Here is a 23,027-nt window from a genome sequence, read left to right on the forward strand (position 1 = left end):
GGTCAAAAAAGAGAAGGTGCAGCAGCTCAGAGCAGTGACGCTCCACACCGTTCCCTCACGACGCTGGCCACGCCCCTTCCCGAGCGTATCCGGAAATTGCCGGCGCTGGCCCCGCCCCCCCGCTCCCGCTGCGGGCGGGGGTCGCTCCAAGATGGCGGGGGTGCCGGCCGTGCGCATCAGCATCGAGTCGGCGTGCGAGAAGCAGGTGCAGGAGGTGGGGCTGGATGGCAGCGAAACCTACCTCCAGCCGCTTTCCATGTCCCAGAACTTGGCCCGCCTGGCTCAGCGCATCGACTTCAGCCAGGGCTCCGGCTCCGAGGAGGACGAGCCCGGCTCGGCGGGCCGCGCCTGGGCTGAGCCGGGCGAGGCGGAGGATGAAGAAGGTGAGCAGGGGCGGCGGGGCCCACGGCCCGGGCTCTCCCGCCGGGATGGAGCTGGTGGAGGCCCGCCCAGGGGTGGCGGTGCCCGGCCTGCAGTCCCGCAGGTGCTTGGGCCTGGACTGCCTTCTCCCTAGGATTGCCACGCTTGGCTGTGGATCAGGTTAGGATAGTCATGACCGAGTCCCTGCAGGTTATAGTGGGAAAGGATAGCTCCAGATACGTCGTTATATTTCATGCCGTTATGATCTCTCCGTGATTTAAGAATGAGTCTTAAACCATATCTTTTTAAAGTCCTTTGTTTTCCCTTCCTTTGTTTTATTTTTAGGGTTGGTAAAGTTTCAGCCATCCCTCTGGCCTTGGGATTCAGTGAGGAACAACTTAAGAAGTGCCCTGACTGAAATGTGTGTGTTGTATGATGTTCTTAGCATTGTAAAGGATAAAAAGTTCATGACTCTAGATCCAGTTGTGCAGGATCCCCTTCCCCCAAAGCAGGTATGTTATACCTAAGTTATGCACTTTGTTTGCACTTAAGCTTGATGTTAAAGATTTTATTTCGGTGGATTTTTTTCATGTGTGATGTGTACAAGATTTAGTAAAACTTTCCTTGTGCTAGGACAGTACTTTGTGGGTCAAGGTAAGGCTGGGAATGGGAGGTGAGCCCAGTTTCAGAGGCCTCTTTGCTGATGTTGTAAATCAAAATGCTACCTGTGACTGTATAATGCTGACATGAAAATAATTCCAAATAAGTTAGTGGACATCCAGCAATAACAACTTATCAATTGCTGTCAGTTAGTTTCCATAAATAATAACAAAGAATGATTTTTTGAGAATTAAGGTGCAAGTATTTCTGCCTCTTTATTTTTTTTGGTGTTGTTACCAGAATCCTCAGTTTCTACAGTTGATTTCAAAAAAGAAGTCATTAGCTGGAGCAGCTCAAATCCTATTGAAAGGTGCAGAAAGATTGTCCAAATCAGTTGCAGAAAACCAGGAAAACAAGCGACAAAGAGACTTCAACTCTGAACTGCTGAGACTGAGACAACACTGGAAGCTGAGAAAAGTGGGAGACAAAATTCTTGGCGATCTGAGCTACAGAAGTGCAGGTAAACAGTAGGGTCTTTTTCACCAGAATGGATATATTATGAAATTTGCTTTTTGTAACTGGAAAAACAGGTGGAATATCTAATAATAGAATATTTTAATATAAGTTTATTACAATTTTGAGACAGGATTATAAAGCTTCTGTTTTATTATCAGGAAAAATATATTGCTATCCTCAACCTAGATAGTACTCTTAAAGGCTCTCTGTGTAGGATTTTAGGAAGGATTTCTTTACGGAAACAATTCTGCATTGACAATGTAGTTGATCAGGTGACAGGGAGACCTTGTAAGTCTTTGGCTTTTATCTAACATTTGGTCTGTAAAACATTTAAAAAAAGGTGAGAAGTGTGTTACATTTTCATCTGAGTGAAGATCATAGAATATCTCAAGTTGGAAGAGATTATCAAGTCTAACTCCCTGCTCCTCAGAATTCAGACTAACTAAAACTTAACCGTGTGACTAAAGGTTATCATCAAAGACAGATTTATTATACCTATTATTCCTACACTTGAGAGAAATGATGCTGAGAATATGCCTTATTTCATGGATAAGAGAGTAGGAGAGAGTGACCAGCCTGGGGTTCTAAAGGCCATGGTGGAGTGACAATACAGAATCTCATGGAATTTAAGATACAGGTACAAAGCAGGCGTCAGAACTGGGTGCGTTGGGTTCCTGTTGTCATCAGTGAAGGAGGGGAAGGATGAATTTAGGGCTGTTCATGAAGAAGCTGTAGCCATACACCAGGTTATGACTCTTTTTAGATTATTTATTCTAAACTAAATGAAACTGTGCCCTGGATGTAAAAGGGATGCAGCTATGACAGATTTGGATATTTGCTTTTATCAGTCCCTGAATGACTAGCTATACAGCTGTTTTTACATCAGAGCACGGTATAATTTCAAGGCTGATAGCCAAACATCATCAGAATTCCTTTAAATCAGTCAGGGTGTTGCACCTTAAACTACCTGCTTGCAAAACTTCAGACAGTTACTTTTTGTCTTGTTTCAACCCAGTACCTTTTTTTTCATTTTTCTCTTTCCTTGCATCTCTTGATACCATTTTGAAACAGTTGGTTTTCCCTCATAATTATTAAATACTCCATGCTAATTTACTGTAAAACATTGCATCTCTCACACTGGAGGACTGAGATGCTGATGTGCTGAAATGAGCTTTCTAATTTATCTGGGTTTTTTTAAAAAAGTCATTGAGAAATATGAGTCAAGTGCACCTCTGGAGGTTTGGAGACTTGGGAATGCATATTCTTCCAAAATAGAGGAACGAGGTTTTTCTTATTTGCAGAAGGTACTTTATGTTTAGTTATGTGTGTCTTTGCCCTTCTTTTCTCAGGCTCTCTTTTTCTTCATCATGGCACATTTGAGGTGATAAAGAACACTGACATTGACCTGGATAAAAAGATACCTGAGGATTACTGTCCTTTAGATGTCCAAATTCCAAGTGATTTGGAGGGATCAGCGTATATCAAGGTTTGTCAGAGAAGCTGTAATAATGTAGCGTGAGTTTTGTTTCAGTGTGGGTATGCTTGCAACAGAACAAACACCAAATAATGTTCTCTCTTGCCTAGGTTTCTATTCAGAAACAAGCTCCAGACATTGGTGACCTCGGAACAGTCAATCTCTTTAAAAGACCCTTACCAAAATCAAAACCAGGTATAGCTATATGTTGTTTATGAGCATGTTCTCAAGAAATGGGTTTGCATATGATGCTTGTTTGAAAATCATAGCATAGAGCTTGGAAGAAGAGTGAACAAGAATACCTTTAATTAAACTGAAATTTTCTGTTCGGGTGCTGCTTGGACTTTGAAAACACAATGCTTTCAAAGCATGCTCCTTCAGTTTTTCAAGTGTTTATTCAGTTCTGAAACAAAAAGTAAGAGGGTTGTATTTCAAGTATTTTGGAGCACCTTCTGTTAGTCTTTAAAAGTTTGAGCACATCACCAAAATCAATCCAAGGTGTTATGTTTCAGCCTGTTACATCCCATTAGTTCAGCTCAGCTGTCTGTGGCTCGTATGTTTTATCTGGATCTGAAACTGTGCTGGCATTCTGTGCGTTAATTATCGACAACCCACCTGTCAGAGAGCAGATTGATTCATTTGATGTGTGCTGGTATTTGAAGTTGTAAACTATTGAGATTAAAAATTCATCCTTTACTCTTCAGGGTTAAAAATAAACTGGCAGGATTTCATTTCACAGTGGTCTGTGACACAGATGCTCACGCCGTCCAGAACATAGACAGAGTGCTGTACTATGGAAGTGTTTCGTGTGGTATTCAGGGTACATTATAGAGCTTGTGTACTTACACCAGGATCTCCCAAGAGTTTTGGGCTTATAAATCCTGAAAATCCTACACATGCACTAACTGAACTTTATTTGGTAGTTCATTGTAGAGTGAATTTAATAAAGCTGGAAGTATCATTGAAAGTGTATTGCAACTCAGGAAGCAGAGGTTCCTAAGCAGAGTTCACAAAAGGCCTGGGAGCATAATACGTGGTTCCAGAAGGGCCTTTCACTTTGCAACATACATATATGTTAAATTGAATGAAAATGCATTAGTGTTACCTTAAAGTGCTTACTTAATTGAGATAAAGTTCTGATAATACTCAGTTTGGCTATGAGGTACTGACTGCTTTATATTAGCATTTGTGCCTGGCTACTGCACACTGATGTCTGAACAAAAAAGTGTTTCCTCTTTACTCTTTCCTTTTGCAAACATTGATTTGTATTTTTCAGGTTCTCCACACTGGCAGACAAAGTTGGAGACTGCTCAGAATGTTCTTTTGTGTAAAGAAATTTTTGCCCAGCTGTCACGAGAAGCTGTTCAAATTAAATCACAGATTCCTCATATTGTTGTGAAAAATCAGATAATCTCCCAGCCTTTCCCAGGTAGGAAACTGTACAAAACTTCTTAGCAATTATTTGCTTAAACATGAACTGAAATTCCTGATTGATGTGACCTTTTTTAATGCTCTGTTCTTAAAAAATAAAAAAACTCCTTGGTTTTCTGAGGTTTTGAAAAACAGAATTTCACAGAGCTAGAATTTTGGTTACTAATTACAGAAAAATTCAACTGATGCGTTTTAGTGTCTAATTTACTCTGTTTTCCTTTGCGGTTATGGGGTTTTTTTGTCAGCAGTACTTAAACTGTCCACTGTAATGCCATGTGCACATGGCAGTTTGGAGCTGTGCATAGGTCATTGCTCCTGGATTGCACACAAGTGAAATTTAAGGCTTGGGTTAATGGGTCTTCAGAAGAACAAAGGCTAAAGCTCTTCAGTGAGGATAATTAAGCAGCATGAGGGTGGCTCTGAGTCAGCTGCTGAATCCTCTGTTCTTCCAGGGGGGTACACAACTGATTGTAGCATGTGAAGAATATATTTCTGGATTGCTTAAAATGTGCATGATGGTAAATCATTTTTTCTTTGGGGAAGGAATGGGGTCCTGAGGAGTTTTCTTTTTGTGTGGGATCAAGTAATAGAAATTAGTGTGAAATGCACCTAGTGAGTTCATAGCTGGCCTGTCAACACTTCAGTGAGTAGCAAGTCTTACTTGTCTTTGGTGCTATGCTCTCCACCATCATTCTATGATTTTTCTCTGATATGGGGGATTCTCATTGCTAAACTACTGCTATAAAACGTGAAGAAAAGTACTTCTCAGTAGCAACCTTGACAATTGTCAGTGCTCTCTTTTGTTTTTTTCTTCCTGTCTTTTGTACAGGTTTGCAGTTGTCTATTTCTCTGTGCCACTCTTCCAATGATAAAAAGTCACAAAAGGCTGCTTCTGAAAAACAGAATCCAGAGGATCACCTCTATGTTCTGGAACATAATTTGCATCAACTTATCAGAGAGGTAATAAATGCACTTATGGTCAAACGCTGAACAATTTTTGGGCTTTTCAGTCTTTTGCCTGGTGTGCGGCACTGTTGTAACAGCCGAGTGCCACTAGAGGCCAGTCACTTCCCATCCATTTGTATAAGGCAACCTATTGCTTGGTTTCAATGGGCATGGGTGGTTCAGGAGTTCCAGTTCATGCTTTCATGGAATGCTAGTTCCTTACATAACCTCAGGCCTGGCTGCTCACTTCAGAATAGCCATGCAAAGCTTTTCCAGTAGAGCTCATCAGTCTCCCTATTTGCGTTGTGTCTGATTCATGCTTGGCAAGCACTGTGAGGGAGCAGGTAGTCAGACTGTATCCCCATGAAGGAAGAACAATCAATTATTGTAATAGCTTTGCTTCTTTTAAGGTCCACTTCTCTGCTTCAGCGTTTAAGATTCTCGTATAATCTAGCAGAATGACCTGGGGTAGAAGGTTGAGGTTGCGTCTGTTCAGGAAAGGAGCGCAATTTTGCATGTCTGAGCAGAGTTGAAACCATATTCCAGTGAGTGTTCATCTCTTAGAGCATGGCTGTGCAAGTCATGCAGCCATGTGGAATAGTCCAGTGTTTTAAACACTGATTTAGGTTTCATGGAGCTTTGGCTCAGTGCCCAGCTCTGCTGTGAATTTCCTTTCTTTACTTTGGAGAGGTTGCTAAAACTTTTTGTACCTCATTTTTTTCCTCTAAAATGTTTCCTTTATTTTTATTTGGCCATTCTTTCTGTCTCCAGAGATGTATTAGGGGCGTGGTTCCAAATTTTGGTTAGCTAGCACTTTTCAAAAAGAAAAAAAATCACCTTCCATAAGGTTTGAAACACACATATAATGTTGGCTTTAAAATGCTACCAGGTTTCTAAAGTTAAAATGTTGCACTTTTTGAAAGTATGTAAACTTAAACTGATGTGAAGCAGCATATTATACATTATGTGATCACTTCCTTTTATAACATCTGTTGTTTGTTTCAGTGCCACAAGCAAACCCTGAGCTCAACAGTAATGCCACATCCAGCTAGTGCACCTTTTGGCCATAAGAGAATGCGACTTGCAGGACCTCAGGCTTTTGATAAAAATGATATCAGTTCTCTACAATCAAATGAAGGACTTCTGGAAAAGATAATAAAACAGGCAAAACATATCTTTTTGAGACGCAGGTAGGTCACATGCTATTCTTGTTTAAAGTTACAATAAAATGTACCATTAAGTAGAATACAATTGATCTTTTTAAAGTGTTCTTAAAACTAGACAGTTTCCTTCACAGTTAAAATAGTCTTTATTTGCAAGTACTAAGAAACAATAATATATGATAAAATATGAGCAAGCAACACTCAGCTAGTAAAAAAAAAATTCAGATTTTTTTGAGATTGCTGTGACATAAGCTGCTGATAATTGTCCCTACTTATCTTAAACTGCAAAAAATATCTTTTTCCATATTCTTTGCAATGCAGTAGCTGATAACTGAGTAACACCACTTCAGTATGGTTGCTGAATGCATGAGAAACGTACATAATAAACAAGTGGGCTTCATTAGCACCAAAATGGTGTTGAAATAGAGCTTTGATCCCCATGGTTCCCACAAACTGTCTAGATCACTGTGTGTGGAATATGGCTTTATCTTCTAGAACTGCTCGAACCATTGACAGCCTGGCGAGTCGTATTGAGGATCCTCAGATTCAGGCTCACTGGTCCAATATAAATGATGTTTATGAATCCAGTGTTAAAGTTCTAATAACTTCTCAAGGATATGAGCAGATCTGCAAGTAAGTATGAGAATGCATGTCTTTTTTTACTGGTAGAAGCATGCAGCAGAGAATATGTATCCAAATTATGCTTTAAAGGTTTAGATTCTCCTCAGACAGACAAGTAGGAGTCCATTATTTGTGTGTGTCTATTTGAGTTGTGGGGTGAGCAGCCGCCCTAAGGAAACTCTTCACACACTTTGCACTTTAATGAAGAAATGTATTACATATTTAATTAGCACAGTTTCCTTTCAAAGAAGAAAATAGAAATGAGAGTGGCCGTTTAAAGGAGGGATTTACTGTGGGTAGAGATGACTGAATACAAAGTTTCATTTGATATGCTGGATTCTAAACTTCCAGGCTCCTAATGGAAAGCTAATCAGTGCTCAGTCCTAGCTTGTTTGTAGAGGTACTGAAATGTGGAACTCAGGTAATTCATGCAATTAGTTATGCACATTGGTATCAAAATAAGTAATGTCATGTGCCAGAAAGAAATGTTTGGATGCTGACCAGCAGTAAATTAACTCATGCATTGACAGTGGTTTTTTACATTTGGAGCAGTGCTCTGTGTCCACGGTGCGGGGCAAACTGCTGTCACTGCTGCAATTGCCAGTCTTGGTTCCAGAATGCATATGCCACCCAAGTCTTGGCTGCAGTGCAGAACGCACCATTTTCCCTGCACCTCTGGAAGGAAACTTGGGCAACAGTGGCAGGCAGGGAACAGTGAGGCTTCCTTGACCTGAACAAGCAGTGGGCCAGGTCTGGGAACACGCCACAGAATATTGTGCCCTGGAGTATAGAGGGAGCTGTTGTGGTGAGTGATGAAACTGAAACGGTTGGAGTAGCTGTCGCGTTCTGTAGGCTTTGCACCATCCATCTTAAGAGTTCTTGTCAATGACTGGGAAGGATTCTGTGTTCTTAGTTTCCTGTTTTCTTTGGTGTTGTAGTGCATTTTGAATAAATGTGCCTCTTATCTTCAAAGATCCATTCAACTACAGCTGAACATTGGAGTTGAACAAATCAGAGTTGTGCACAGAGATGGAAGAGTTATTACATTGTCCCATCAAGAGCAAGAACTGCAGGATTTCCTTTTATCTCAGGTAGACTCATACACATTATTCTTCCTTTTCTTGTACTGTTTGGAAAACAGAAGAATCTCACCTTCATCTATATAGGAAATATTAAAAAACTTCAAATGAAGATAATGAACATGGGAAGGTGGATTACTGAATTTTTACTACGTTTGTATAGTGACTTTAGCAACTGTTACTAAAATATAATGCCAGTTTTTACTCCGGTCAGTAGTAATAATGATTTTTCCCTCTCATTTAAAATACATTTCTTTATACTGCTCATTATGGTAGAAACAAGTCAGTGGGAGTCATAAGAAGCACTAAGGTATCCTATATATGAAACTTACTGTAACCAAGTTCTTAATGAGCCCACAATTACTGTCATTTCAACATTGCTCTTAGTCCTCACTTTGCATCAGCCATTACTAAATCAGCTGATATTTGAATGAACTGTATTTACTTAATTGCTTAGAACAAGCTGCCGGTTTTATTCAGAAGCAACAATCTCCCTACTATGCATCATATATAGTCAAAATACAGGTCTTTAATAACAGTGGTTGGCCTGTTGCAGTTATATAAAACTCCACGACACAAAACAAGTTGGAACAGATTCTGCTGAGGGCATGTCTTTTTGGTCAAGTGTTGTCAGACTTGTTCACAGAGAACTGCTGAACAGTGCTAGATAGTTCCTTGTTACAGGTGTTAAGTCATGATACAGAAAACCAGTAGCATTTAAACTCTTAAGCTGTTAAAGCTCAGTGCTTACACTTGAGAATTAATGGAGATAATCATGGATATGAGAACCTCAACTTTTTTTTCTGAATTTTTCCTCTTGATACTTTAAAGATTTTTTCATATTTTACAGCAGAAGTCTTGTTTTTATTCACAGATAGGACTGTTTAAAAATCCTGTTTGAATCCCTTGAATTAGTTTTTGAGACCTAAGTACAGATATTTGTAAATTGAAAGCAATACTTAAGTAAAATGCATAAACCCATATAACTATGAAAAATTCATCTAATTGTGTGATACAGTGATCTCTTCTATCTGCAGAGGAACTAGTCTAAATTGAAATAACACAAAACTCTACCAGCATGCATGTAAAAAATAAAGTTCCTCTAAACTAGAGAACTTAAAGTACAAAGTCACTTTCATAAATGACTACTGTATAGAAGAAAAAGGCTTGGTAAACCCAGTAAGCAATTCTTTCTGTGGTGTGCAAATACTGAACAGAAGGCGAACCTCTTGTTATCTTTCAGATGTCACAGCACCAAGTACATGCAGTTCAGCAGCTTGCAAAAGTTATGGGATGGCACGTTCTGAGTTTCAGTAATCATGTTGGTCTGGGGCCAGTGGAGAGTATTGGCAATGCATCAGCAATAACTGTAGCATCACCAAATGGAGACTATGCCATTTCAGGTAGTGTCTTCTATTGCAAATGCATGCAAAGTTGTAAAATTCTTAAGTGAGATCTACAGGCTTTACAAATCTTTTTCTGAGATTTTTTTTTTTGTGGAGCATTTTGCTATAAATTGATACTATACTGTACAAGTGTAGAGACTATTTCTTTTGTGAATTGACATCTGAATAGAATCAATACTTTGCCCAGGAATACACTTAATATAAACTTGATTTACTTTACACAAATTTGAAAATATTTCTTACAATTAGCATAGAAACAGGAGATTACAGAAACCATCAGGATCCTGAGGGAAGGGAACAAGGTAAACAATAAGATCACAACTCTGGACTTATGGAGAAGAGAGTTTGGTCTCTTCACAGATCTTTGTGGAAGAATCTTATGGGATGTGATCCTGTGGGATGGAAATGAGTCCAAGAAAGCTGGTTGTTTATTTTTTTCAAGGATCACTTCTTTCAGGATCACTTCTTTCAGGCTCAAGAATGGTCATGCCTACGTTCTGGAAGTTTTGCGAAGGTGACAGAAAATCTGTGTATATGGACAGGGAGCTCATGACTCAACTCATGACAGCAGAATAGAAGCTGCAAGAGATTATAAGCATGACCAGTTATCTGGGAGATAATTTAGACATTGACAAGTTGATGGGACGAGGTGTGATATATCCATGAGTGCTGAGGGAGCTGATTGATGTCATTTGTAAGGCCACTCCTGATCATCTTTAAAAGGCCGTGGTGATCAGGAAGGATTCCTGAGGACTGGGGGAAGGCAGATGTCGCATCCTATATTCAAGAAGGAATGTGGGGAACTACAGTCTGATCAGTCTCATTGCAGTTACTGGGAATGTAAGGGGAGAAAAACCAGTCCCAGAAGAAGTTTCCAAACATATTCCAGAGAAGGTGGTGACAGAGAGTAACTGGCATTTATGAAGGAGAAACTATGTTCAGTCAGCCTGACAGTCATCTGTAGGAGGCTGGCATGGTAGATGAGGGGAAAGCTAAGTGTTGCCTCCCTCACCGCTACTTGAAAAGCCAACACACACCACTACCCAGAATCAAAATACAGAAATGCACCCAACCAACAAAACACCACCACCCTTCCACCAGTCTTGGAGCATTTTGAGATTAAAAGCAACAACTATGATAGTGACTTTGTCCCTGTCCATTTGAGATAAATGCATGAGAAACAATACATTTTTGATTAAATTTTTCAAAGAATAGTGGGAAATACATCCAAGGATGCCCTTCCTGGCATCATTAGGGAAAAAGAAATGTGTTTGTAAGGTGGATGTGTGGGATTTTTATCAAGTGTATCTCTGGTTTGATCTAACCAGAGTTAGATCCAGTTAAACAGTTTGTGCTAAAGCAACAAAATCATAGAGAACTGGGAGACGAGAGAGAGAAAATTAAAAGAAAAAGCTTTAAAAAAAAATAAAAATAATTTCCCTTGTTTGCTTTCAGCATGCTTGTAATTGAGTAGGAGTGATGTATAGTATACACAAGAAAGAATATTTAATTGGAGGAATTCCTACAGTGTAAAAATGTTCATTAAAATCTCTGTTCATTGCAGTACGTAACGGCCCGGAAAGTGGCAGCAAAGTTATGGTTCAGTTCCCACGGAGCCAGTGCAAGGATCTCCCCAAAGGCGATGTACTGCAAGACAGCAAGTGGAATCATCTTCGAGGGCCATTCAAGGAAGTTCAGTGGAATAAAATGGAAGGGCGTAACTTTGTGTATAAAATGGAACTGCTCATGGCTGCCCTAACTCCCTGCTAATGAGGCGTCGGCCTCTGTGGGGGTTTTGCGTAGTCTCTGTGCAACAATCACTACCCCTGCAGCAAAGGGAAATGGAAGCTATGGGCCAATACAAGAAAGCAAAACCAAATTTATTTCCTGTACAGATATGTCTATTGTGGAGTTTGTAATAAAACTTTTTTCAATGGCATATAAAATAGATATAATTTTTTTTTAAAGTTCCTCTCAGCTGTATCTTTGCAGATTGCTCTGTCCAGAGTAACATAGCTGAGTAACGTATTTTTTGTTTTATAAAATTAAATTCAGTATTCCTTTTACTACATGAAAGGTGTCTGCTTGCATCATTCCCTTTCCTCTCATGCCCTTACTTTTTTCAATAGATCTTGGCAAGTATTTCTGAAATATTAGAAATATTAGAACTAAATTGGGCTCTCAGCCTTTTAGTGATTTATACCACAGGACCTGGCTATCCCTGTGGATGCTAACGGCCTTGTTTGATGAGAATTGGGACAACAGTAGAAGCAGAGCTCCCATGTCAAGAACTGAAGCTAAACAAAACTTGAGAATTAAGGAAGGTCTTCACTGCGTGACATTCTTGAGTTGGATTGTGTTTGTACATTGATGAGGATTCTGGGTGACCTGTTTATTTTTGAGAAATATATTTACTTGGCAGTTTGTTTAACTTGAGAGTGTTACAAAGTGACAGCTTGTGTTTTCTGTCTCTGTTTTTTGCAAGAATATAGAGGAAAGGTCTTACTCTGCTTGCAAAATTCTGACAATTTGAGTTTGTGAGTGACTTGTGTAAATTAATGTCTGGGTAGAAGGCGGTAACTCTCATGCAGTAAACCTTGGATCTCCACACTTGTGCTTCTGGGTTTTTATCCTGCACTCTCAACGATTATCATCCAGGGAAACAATAATATCCTCCCGAATATCGGCTCTTTTGAGGTCTTTCAAAATAAAGTCATGGTTTTGATGGTTATGGTTTGGTAACTGTAGCCTTCTTGAAGCTTCTAGTAAGGTGTTTAACAAAGCTTTTATTTTCTTTGGTACTTAATTGCTGAAGGTCTTTTTGAAACCTGTCTGTATGAACTGGTTGACATTCATGTCCACGTTGTGTTATGAGGTGTGTTTGTATGTATATATATATATATATATATGAGAAGTTCTTGCACATAAACATGTTTGAATTGAACATCATACTTTTATGATGACGGTTGTTGTTTTGTTGTATTCTCAAGTCATAAAGAATAATTTTGGGAAATACATATTAAGCAACTGCTTGTGGCAAGCTGCTGCTCAGTATGTATCCAAAGCAGCTCTTGTAGTTCTGTTGATGTTTGCCAGCATGGAGCATCTTGTTTCAGGTTCTGGATGTACTTGCTTCTAAGTAGCTAATCTATGAGAGAGAAAGGGGTTTCCTTTCAGGTTCTGATGAGTCGCCCAAGACAACTGATGAAAATGAAAAATCTACTTGAAAATAGTCTCCTGAGCTTCTTGAAAAATGGGTGAATCTTATTTAACACCCATGATGTCAGGTCCTGTATTGCTGGGCTAATAGACGCTGTACCACTGCAGGCAGGGAGGGGTTTTTTTCCTTGGTGAACAGTTCAGCCAACAGCCTAATGCATCTGACTGTATGAGGCTGTTTTGACTCCTGCCAACACAACAAATCTTCCCTTACTAATAATAAGAAGATCAGTCTATGAAACTTGAACATGTCTTTACACTTCATTGTTCTTAACCTAAATTACAGGTCTGCATGTAGTGATAGCCTTTTCATTAAGTAAGTTCTTCATTACCATGTAATCAGATCACTATTAGATCAGCTATTAGAATCTCACGGTTGCGGGACTTGTCTCCTGAAAGGAAATAATGGATGCAAGAGGACATCTAATGTGGAAGTGCAAGCACTGCATGTTAGCAGTGAAAACATTTGTCAAGACTTCCATGTCTAGCTGAAAAAAAAAAAATAATAACAACAACAAAAGAATTCTTAGAGACCTGGAGAGTCTGTATTTTAGTGTTGAATACACAGGGATTCCTAATTTTAATGGAAAACAGACTGATTAGGCTTCTAATAGAGGGACAGTCTTGAAACTTGGTAGTGCATCTTTGAAGATGAGATGAAGACAGGGAATGATTAGGATCTCTACAACTGATGGCCAAAGCCATCTTGTGAACTTGGACATCTCTCTAATTAGTTTAAAAGTAAAATGCCTTAACCCCTTTGATCATCTTGAATGCTCTAAATATTAAATTTGCTGCTGTTCTGCAGGGAATTTACAAGTGGAGTAAAAATAGCTATTAGTTTCTGAACTTCCACTGTAGCAACTTGCCATAAGGCTTTAGATGCTCCAGGGTAGCAAGAAACTGCTACAGACAGCTTAATACATAAAATATTACTGACATTAATAATGCATATTAGCAAACATAATTTTCAGAAAAATGTTGATATTTTATAAAAGATGCTACCTGTGTAGAGTAAGAATGATAAAGTCTGGGTAAAATTTGTGGGTGAGGAATTGTCTATAAGGGAAGCTGTACATGGGTTAACTGTACTGGATGTCATCAGTCAATGTTGAGTCGCTCTTGTTCATCTGAGATATTACTGCCTAAAAGTGAGGTTGGCACCACGGTCAACAGCCAGAAATAGGTGCCTGAAGTTGCAGTGACTTCGGCCAAGCTGAGAGAGGTAGAACAACTGTTCTAGCTGGAAACTTGTTACTGCTGTTGTAGTACATCTTAAACTGAAGAATATTAAGTGGTCATTTCCTACTTTCATCCAAGCTTTCAAATATTGTAGTTTACAGGTGTGTGTGATCTCTATACAGCAATGCACTTGAATGGTCATTCATGTCTGGATGTGTTTCCTTACTTCCTTTGGCAATTGCAGTGTTCAGGGCAATGTTAGCAGATAATTATGTGTTAAGTGTAAGCTGCGCTTTTTGTACCTTCTAAATAAGTCTGGCAGAGCACCTGCTACATATTTCAGTTCAACCTAATAACTTCACATTCAAATTCTAAGATTTAGGGAATAAAAAATTATGGAATAGATAAACAGAAAAAAACCCCAATAATGTTTTCCATATGCTACAATTACACTTCACTGAGTACTTCAGGCTTGTGATTGAAACAGATGCACTTAAGAGTTTCTATGTTGCCGAAGCTTAGTTCTTTCAAAGATACGTTAGACTGATAATACACATTTAAAACAGAAAATTAGAACAAACAGTCATCTGTGCTGTATCTGAGATTTTTAAAATTTTATTTCTTCCCTTTTTTGACCTGTTCTCCTAAATGCAGGAAGGAACAGACAGCTGAATCTAGTACCTGAATTTATGAGCGGTAGAGAGGCCCTCATACTACAAATGGCCAGTTCAATCTGAGTATGACTTAAAGGTATTGTGTACAGGGTGCTTTGGAGAAAAAGCTTGTTAGACACCTACCTGCATTGTTTTGCACTTGGTGAGAAATTCTCTGAGAGTTTTTCCAAATGGAACCTCTGCACCTGGTCATCCCAGTTCCTGACCAGAGGGGAAGCTCTGTCAGTCTGTCCTGTAAAAGGTTTTTGCAAACAAGTGAGACAAAGTGTGAGAGAGCTAGTAGCAGCAGTTTGACTCAAACAGCCGCGTGGCAGTCTACAGGCACAGACTAGTCCATAGTCTCTTACATTTTCAAAGTTTATTTCACACTGCAAAATTCTCATTACAAAAGCAAAACAAAATAATTTGAAGCTCGGTCAGTTTACTGCTTTCTCGCTGACAAACACAAATGTTATTCCACCCAACAGATCTGCAGGTGGAGGATTGCATTAAGTGCAATATGCAGATTCAAGAAAGCATTAGCTGGATCACTTCATGTTTTCTTTGAACATAGGGAAAGCAAAGGTGGCTTCTCAACAGAAGCAATTTCAGAACTGTATTTGAAAATACTAAATTTCAAAGTAATGCTGTTTTAACTTTTCTTCTCAGACTGTTTGTCACCGGGCTAAGCTAGCAAAGGACTGGACATCTTTCTCAACAAAACTGTGTAGTACTTTGCCACCCCACTGGTGCGGTGTATCAGTATTTTTTGAGCCCTCATATCTTTGTAGACAGTGTCCTCTTTAGTGCCTGCACAGGCTTCCTTGTATAACCACCTGCTCTAGTAATGTCATAAAATGTGTGTTAATATCCATCCCGGGGCAGTGTAAACAACTGCAAACATAAGTGGGAGAACTTTGACCAGCTCGGCATTCTTTCAAAGTCAGTTTTGTCTCATGAAAAATTACAGTTTGTCTTCAGAGCTTCAGGAAGTTCCTTACACCCGAAAGTAGCAGCATTGGTGCAATAAACCGGATTCAATGCTTGCAATTAATTTTTAATGTAATACTGTAATTAGATATTAAATTTATTATGTTGAAGAATGCTAATAACCACTCTGTCTTAATAGGAGAACTTGCTGTATCCAAAATACAGGTGTCCTTCAAGACCATGATAATTTCCTTTATGGTTGGTCTTAGAGGCTTGGTTGCTTGGTTGGCTGGTTGTTTTCAAGAGTGGTAGAGGCTGTAGATTTTATTAGTAAGCCACAAAAATGTGTTCGTGCTCGCATGAAAGCATTCTCTTTTTTACTGTGACCTTGACTAGCAGAACTGAAAAAACTTAACAGGTCAAAACAACTCCATCAGACACTGCTGATTTGATTAGTTTGCAAGTCAGGATGTTTCTGCAGTAGTCACAAACATTTTACCTTCTAGGTTTGTTCCTGCTTTCTTGGTCAATATTTTCTCCTGAGGTAGAATTGTTATTTTTGCTATGATACAGTCCTTGGCTAACACTCAATGGTTTCCAATTCAATCTCTTCCGTTGTACTTGCTGTAAATAAAACCATATTGTTATTGATTGGCAAATGGATTGGAAGGCCAATGTTCCGAAATTATATGTGCAGTGCTAATAGCTGAGATATTTTGAAATTTTTAATATTAGCTCAAGCCTGCTCATCTACAGTTAGGTTTTAAACACATCTTTTCAAAATATTTAACTGCATAAAGAGGCCCTCACAATCTTTAAAGTGACACCAGTTTCTTCCAGTACAAGGCTAAAGGCACTATGAAAACCTAAGTCCATAGGGCTCATCCTTACACCTCTCTTCATAATTTCTGAAAGGAGGGCTCCTCTAAGGTGGAATTGGGGCAGAAGCTAGGTCCTTGCTTTGGACTGTGTTCTGGGAGACGACGCAGTTTCTGGAACTGTGGTTTTCCTGAACTCTGCCAAATAACTGTATTCAGTTCAGCTCCGTAGGAAGATTAGCTTTAACTGGAGGAAGAGGCTTTATCCCAACAAAAGCCAGTATTTCCTGGCATGATAGGAAAACTTTCAGTAGCTACAGAACCTTGTGAATGGTGTGTGTACCATGAAAACAGCAGCAAGCCCTTAAGAGCTGTATGTGAGCGACAGAAAGGAATAAGCAGCTCAAGCCAAATTATTTTCTTCTTTTATCAGGTTTTGCAGAGTTTACACAAAGTCTGGGCCATGAGGCTTAGGATGCTTGAGTATCTGTGTTGGTCTAGTAATATCCTGATAGCTGTGCTGCTTGTTGCAATGTAAAAGCTTAAGCAGCACTCATTATAGAAGAAATACAGACCTATGACTTACAGGGCAAGAAACCACTAGTGGATCTGCACTTACAAAGTATGGAGGTAAACATCTGAAATGTTTTGAAATGGTAAAAGAAACCTCCCATTCCAAGGATGTACCTAAAGAGCTCGGGCCCAGGTCCATAGCGTGGCACCTTGTCCTGCTGCCTAGGCCAAATATCCCTGGCTGTGGCTTGGAAGTTTCTTCTCTAATATATGAATGTTTCCCTCAGTGCGGCCCTCATGTTCCCTTGACCTGCTTTTCATGACTGTTGGCTTCAGTGTGTGTCAGGAGTCTGGTTTTGATATTAGTCAGTGTTTGTTGCAGTCTGCAACTGGATCAAAGGTGAGGACAGATGAAGGGGGAGTTTGAGAGGAGAGGGAGAGGTGCAGTCCTTCATGAACTGAGGTGAGGGCCGCTCCCAAGGGCTGTTTGATTATTTTCCCCTAGGATGTACTCTTCTAGTGTGAACTCTGAAAAACTGCTGATGCTCTTGACTTTGTCTCCTGCCCCCTGATAGGGGGGTTATTGCAACTTTTGCCTTTTCTCCCCAGCTTTTGCAATCAGCAATGTTGGGAAGTGTTTTATTATTTCTGATGTGAAGTGTATGAAGTAGATGTCCTGTGGCTTGTTCTGCAGCTAAACACCTGTTATTCAGTTGCCTCAGCTAGTAAAGAGAACAGGATAATTGATTTTGAGCCCTTCAGTCTTGTTTCTCAGTATCTCTGTTTAGCACCCTTATGGCACAAATTTTAGGCTCAAACTTCAGACTTGAAACCCCTATACTTCGACTGCATTTTTAGAGAGGTACCTGTGAGTTTGTGTGTCTTCTTCTGAAACAGATGCAGAGATTTATTACACAGCCACATGCAGCAGATCAGAATGGCCGATACTGCAGCGAGAAAGGCAAAGAGAACTGCTACAAAATGTAAGTCTTCATAGATAATTTCTGTAGGGAGAATGGAAAAAAATAATATTATAAAATTGATTACAAACAGATTAGTATTTAAGCACAGGGTAAAGCCAAGGAGTCCCGTCTAGTTTGTACCATAAACATTGACTATGATGGTGCCGTAGGCGTTGGTTCCATACTCCTCTGTTACAGTGACAAAATAGTAACCGGCATCTCGCATGCCCACGTTGAGAAGCTGTATAGAGCCATTTTCAAAAGTAGTCACTCTGTCTTTGTAGACTGTGGATATGTTGACAAAATCCCCACTTTTCCACTCAACAATGCTGGTGGTGCCCCAACTTGACACATGCTTCCACTCAATGGTGGCGACGCCTCTGCAAGAGTATTCAACTGAGAGCAGGATGTTTTGTGCCACTGTTGCGTTGATGTTGGGTTGTGGGACAACTAACGATACTCCTTCGGGAGCTGAAAAACAAAGGAGGGTGATGAGTGTGGAGGTGATGCTGCACCAAGCATCCAGGGCAGGTTGGGACCTCTGGGTGTGATTCATCCTACCTATCTCAGTGGTCTGTTTTAAGAGAGGATAGATTATGCTTCGCAGTATCTCTTTCTGCTGTCCGTAAAAGTAATACACATCCTTAAAGATTAAACACACATTTGCAATCGGTGATAGCAAAAATGTTTCTACCATAGAGGATGAGTAATTGTGTGTGTTTAAATGTGTGGATACCCAAATCAAAAGGAACTTTGGAAGGGTCTTTTTGGATAAGGGAGCATAACATTTTCTGAAAGCTGAGCAACACTTTTGTGTTCATCGGTAACTGGCTTTCTTTTAAAATCCTGCATTTAGATGGAAAGTTTAATCACCATGTCCAAGGTAACCTATTATATTAATTAATTGCCATCCCCCAAAAGCAAGAACTGCAGCAGGCATAAGTATGTGAAGACTTAGTAAGGACTTGGTCTTGTTTTCGGGATGTGTAATCGACATATGAGACATAAGCTTCTTACAGGCAGCCAGTTATATACCAGCACAGATAAACTGCATGTAATCAAACGTACACAGTTTCATGAAAAGCCAGGGACTTCATGTTCCTGATGATGTCCGGGCAAAAATGCACGTAAAGGAATATTTAATTCTCATCTAGTTCCTCCTGATGTGATTACAGAGCTGATCATAATTGTGAAACTGAACAGACCACTTAGTTTAATGTGTAACAGCAATAATTTCTGCTTGCATGTGGGTGTTTCTGCATGAAAACTTGGATGAACACCAATATCTGAGTTTCAATTGGCATACATTTTTTTCTTTTTATTAGTGGCATGTTTGAGACACTTGGCTAGAGGCTGAAATCCTGTTATCTCCCCACAAAAATCAAAGCAGACAAAAGGCAGATAAAGCACAGAGTAAGGCTGAATGCCTTTTCCTGGTTTGGCTTGGAGCAGCTCACCCACTCTTGCAGTGGGAACAGCCCCACTGCAAGAGCAGAATGAAAAAGTAATGCTGACTTGCAAAAGTCTGTAACCCAGTGAGGAGTGAGAATGAGACCCTCAGGTGCACTGCAGGAGTGTAAAGCAGGACCCCTGGGGATGACCCTGGAGGTTCTGCAGAATCCTCAGAGATAAGAATGATTAAAAAAGGCAAAGAAAAAAAATTCTCCAAGGGAAAGAAATTATTTTTAAAAATCTTAAATTAAGAACCCTCCATGAGCAACCAGAAATGGAAGACATGGGTAAATGAATTACAAGCTGATTTCACTGTATTTTGGGTATGTAGCAAAATTCACTAACTCTTCTGGTCAAGGTAAGAAAAGGAAACTCGAGAAGCCAGTTGGATTCCCAGGCCCTAACCTATGGGACCAGATAAGATCTAGGCTTTTTTCAAGATAACACTTCCGGGATTCTCCCTTCATGGGCTTTGTCATGATCACACTACCCAGTCCCCCTGCAGGAACATCACACCTTCCGGGTAGCTCAGTGCATCCTCAGCTGAGCTGTGGTCTGCTGTTCAGCCTGTGCGCCGGAGAGACTAACCAGAGCTGTGAAAACAGGGTTTGTGCCAGCTACAGACACAGAACAGCCGGGAACCTCTGGTAATCGCTGCAAATTGTTCCAATTGTTTTCTGCTCCATGTGTCTATTTAAAGGCCTTTCCCACTGTTTCTGACCAGAGTGTCTGTTTCTGACTGAGTGTCTGCCCTCAGTGACTCTTTTATGTTTTGATAGAGACATGGCTTTGTTTTGAATACATGATTGCAAGGTAAATGTAAAAATTAAAAATCTTTCCATTGAATTATTTGCAAACTTGTTCTGTCCATATCAAGCATGCAAAGCTACAAAAGGCAGTGCATATCTAACCATTCAAAAATATTTTTAATAGGCAGTGTGCCTAGATCACCTGAACCGGTCTAATCCCAGCAGAGCTGCACCAGGCTGGAGAGCAAACATCACACCCACCTGCAGGGCCCTTTGCAGGCCGCTCTGCTCTGCTGCTTGCAAAACCAGACCCTTCCTGCCCACTAAAACATGCACCCAGGAGAGAGGGCACCGGTACTGCTCAGAGCACAGTGAGTGTGCGATCCTGGTGCGCTGCTCTGCTCCAAAGTATTTGCCTGGCTGAGTGTCAAAGTGGGAAGTGTGGTTCTGTGTACCAGACCTGGCCATAGCAGTGCACCTGAGTCTGCAGCATGCTGGGGAGTGGATGGGAAAGGGGCTGAGGGGGCTCCTGAAGGAGCCCCCCCACTGAGGGGGCTCCATGCAGGAGCTCTAAAGTGGGGGTACAGCTCTAAAACAGAGCTCTGAAACCCTTGGGACAGTTCCTTCACCCTTTGGTGCCCTGTTTGTGCATCACCTTTGATGAAACCAAACTCTGATGGCATTGACATCCTAGTCCGCAGGGGTGGGTGGGGTTGGCAGCAGTCTCCTCCAGCCCTCGCTAGGAGAGCGAGGACGGTTCTCTGCGTGTTATCCCATCCCCACTCACCCACTGTGGGGTGCTGGGTTGGAACCCACCTTCTCTCTTCGCCGCCGCGTTTCCTAGCATGACCCGACGCCTTTCGGACTGCTCAACCGGGCTTGATTTCCCCTCAATGCCTTGTCCCATCGGTTGCTGGAAAGGCAGGGGTCGAGGGGCGGCTGCCGGGGCCGTCCCTGCCGGGAGAGGGCGGGAGGCGCGTCCCCCCCGCGGCCGCGGCTCCTGCCCGGGCGGCCGCCCCCGCGGGCCGGCCCCGCTCGGCTCCCCAGCTCCCTCCGAGCAGCAGGAGCGGGGACAAGCCTCCCCAGACCATGTACAGCCCGCAGAGAGTAGCGATGCCTGCCTGAGCCCCTGTATGCCCTGTCCCCGGGAGCTCCCGGGCGCCCCGGGCACGGCCGGGCCGGGAAGGGCGCTGGCCGTGGGCGGGGGGCGGCGGGCGCTCCGCACCGCCCCGAACAGGTGCCGGGTGCTGGGGCTGGGCTGGGGTATCGCGGCGAGGAGGAGGAAAGGGCTGGGGGAGGAAGGGTGCGGGGATAGACAGGGACGGAGTCGGACACTTACTCTGCAGAGCCCACCCGGCGGCCAAGCAGAGGGTGACGGTCCCCACGACGACGCCCTGTCCCCGGCAGCCCTGCAGCGGTCTCATCAGCGAGAAGCCGATGCCCCAGGGGTTGCATTTAAGTGCTTGGTCCGGCCGGCGCGGCCCGCCCCCGGGGGTTGCCTGCCCCAGGCCTCTCCTTCGCTTCTCTCCCTCTTCTTCCTCCCGCTCCGGCCGCGGCTCCGGGGCTGCTCCCAGCTCCCCCCCGCACCGGCCCCAGGGCGCTCCCCCGCCTCACACCCCGCGATCCTCCGATCCGCGCTGGAGATGCAATTGGCTGCGGAAGGGAAGGCACTGCCCGGCCGTCGCCCAGCCGGGAAATGAGATGGGCGGCCGCGGAACCGCGCAGCCCTGCCCGGCCCTGACGCTGCCCGCTGGAGCCGGGAGCCGGGAGCCGAGCCCGCGGTCGGGACACCCGGCCGAGGAGGCTGTTTTTAGGTATGACTGCGAGGGAAATTTCTCTTCGGGGTGTTAAAACTAACTTTATTGCCCCGAAGACTCTGGTGATGCTGCAGGGAAGACGATGGGACTGGGTATCAGCATCTCTGTCTCCAGGGGTCATCTCTGATGACCACGCTGGAAAATAAGACTCGTTCCCATCCTGTCGTACCCAGCACATGAGCAGGGTGCTCCTCTCTCCCTCCCATTGTCGTCCAGTGGAGATTCCCAGAAACCCTTGTCCTTCTTCCAGGAAAGCACAGGACAGTGTTAGTGGGAAACATGGTTAGAAAACATGAGAGTGTCCCAACCCTGAAATTCATCCTCGTTCAGAGGTAGCCTTATATGTGGCTGCCAGAAGCCATAAACATCCCCAGGAGAACTGCTCCTCTGACCAGGGAAAGAGTTACACACCAGAACGGCCCTTTTGCAGATCGTCCATCCTCCTCTTCCTTGCATTTCCCTCTCCTAATGTCATTACACCTCCCTATGTCATTACAGCTTCCTTCTTGCACACCTTAGAGGACTTCTCAGATGCAATAAAATCTATAACTTCCCCAAATTTTGGTGTCTCCTTTGAAGCTTCAGCAATGAGAGTGAGCTTAAGGGATTGGGGGAGAGAGGCCAGCAACGATACACTGCCCAAATATATAATCTCACATACGTTTTTCAGCCTGCCATGGTGCTGGGGTTGCATGAACGGGCATTTGCACTTAATCTGCAGAGGCAGGCTATGAATTGCTTACCTTCCACCCCATCTTACGTCAAGCAAAGCATTCACCAGCCAGCTGAAGGAAGAAATTGTCCCTCTCTGCTCTGCACTAGTGCAGCCTCACCTTGAATATTGTGTGCAGTTTTGGTCACAGTATAAGAAAGATATTAAGCTATTGGACAGCGTCCAAAGGAGGGCAGCGAAGATGGTGAAGGGTCTTGAGGGGAAGCCATATGAGGAGTGGCTGAGGACATTTCGTCTGTTCATCCCGGAGAAGAGGAGACTGAGGGGAGACCTCATTGCAGTCTACAGCTTCCTCATGAGGGGGTGAAGAAGGGCAGGCACTGATCTCTTCTCTGTGGTGACCAGTAACAGGACCCGAGGAAATGGCTTGAAGGTGTGTCAGGAGAGGTTTAGTTTGGATATTA

General features: G+C 42.3%; 2 protein-coding genes across 2 annotated transcripts; one reads left to right on the forward strand and one right to left on the reverse strand.

The window, feature by feature from the left end:
* The first annotated feature begins 136 nt into the window (after positions 1 to 136).
* Positions 137 to 12,539, forward strand: MED17 (mediator complex subunit 17). The gene is made up of 12 exons (XM_027895415.1): positions 137 to 383; positions 706 to 872; positions 1,261 to 1,480; positions 2,826 to 2,962; positions 3,061 to 3,145; positions 4,227 to 4,379; positions 5,211 to 5,341; positions 6,332 to 6,516; positions 6,985 to 7,122; positions 8,084 to 8,201; positions 9,433 to 9,592; positions 11,160 to 12,539. Exons 1-12 carry the CDS (start codon positions 152 to 154, stop codon positions 11,363 to 11,365), a joined length of 1,932 nt encoding a protein of 643 aa, XP_027751216.1. The 5' UTR covers positions 137 to 151; the 3' UTR covers positions 11,366 to 12,539.
* VSTM5 (V-set and transmembrane domain containing 5) lies at positions 8,136 to 21,529 on the reverse strand. Its single transcript, XM_027895417.1, has 6 exons — positions 21,413 to 21,529; positions 18,014 to 18,343; positions 17,777 to 17,914; positions 16,079 to 16,203; positions 14,794 to 14,902; positions 8,136 to 8,236 (listed from the first exon to the last, which is right to left on the reverse strand). Exons 1-4 carry the CDS (start codon positions 21,495 to 21,497, stop codon positions 16,160 to 16,162), a joined length of 597 nt encoding a protein of 198 aa, XP_027751218.1. The 5' UTR covers positions 21,498 to 21,529; the 3' UTR covers positions 8,136 to 8,236; positions 14,794 to 14,902; positions 16,079 to 16,159.
* Positions 21,530 to 23,027: the final 1,498 nt, after the last annotated feature.

This window comes from Empidonax traillii, unplaced genomic scaffold (assembly GCF_003031625.1).
Source record: "Empidonax traillii isolate 1590-97213 ecotype Southwest subspecies unplaced genomic scaffold, ASM303162v1 scaffold460:size473327, whole genome shotgun sequence".
Lineage (NCBI taxonomy): Eukaryota > Metazoa > Chordata > Aves > Passeriformes > Tyrannidae > Empidonax > Empidonax traillii.

Bases quoted from the DNA above. Each gene is read 5' to 3' on its own strand.
- MED17 (XM_027895415.1), top strand. From the start codon at position 152: ATGGCGGGGGTGCCGGCCGTGCGCATCAGCATCGAGTCGGCGTGCGAG. The intron at 384-705 runs GTGAGCAGGGGC...TTTTATTTTTAG, and splicing joins CGAGGCGGAGGATGAAGAAG to GGTTGGTAAAGTTTCAGCCA. The intron at 4,380-5,210 runs GTAGGAAACTGT...TCTTTTGTACAG, and splicing joins AATCTCCCAGCCTTTCCCAG to GTTTGCAGTTGTCTATTTCT.
- VSTM5 (XM_027895417.1), bottom strand. From the start codon at position 21,497: ATGAGACCGCTGCAGGGCTGCCGGGGACAGGGCGTCGTCGTGGGGACC. The intron at 18,344-21,412 runs GTAAGTGTCCGA...TTTGTTTTTCAG, and splicing joins CGCCGGGTGGGCTCTGCAGA to CTCCCGAAGGAGTATCGTTA. The intron at 16,204-17,776 runs GTACCTCTCTAA...TTTTATTTACAG, and splicing joins GAAGACACACAAACTCACAG to CAAGTACAACGGAAGAGATT.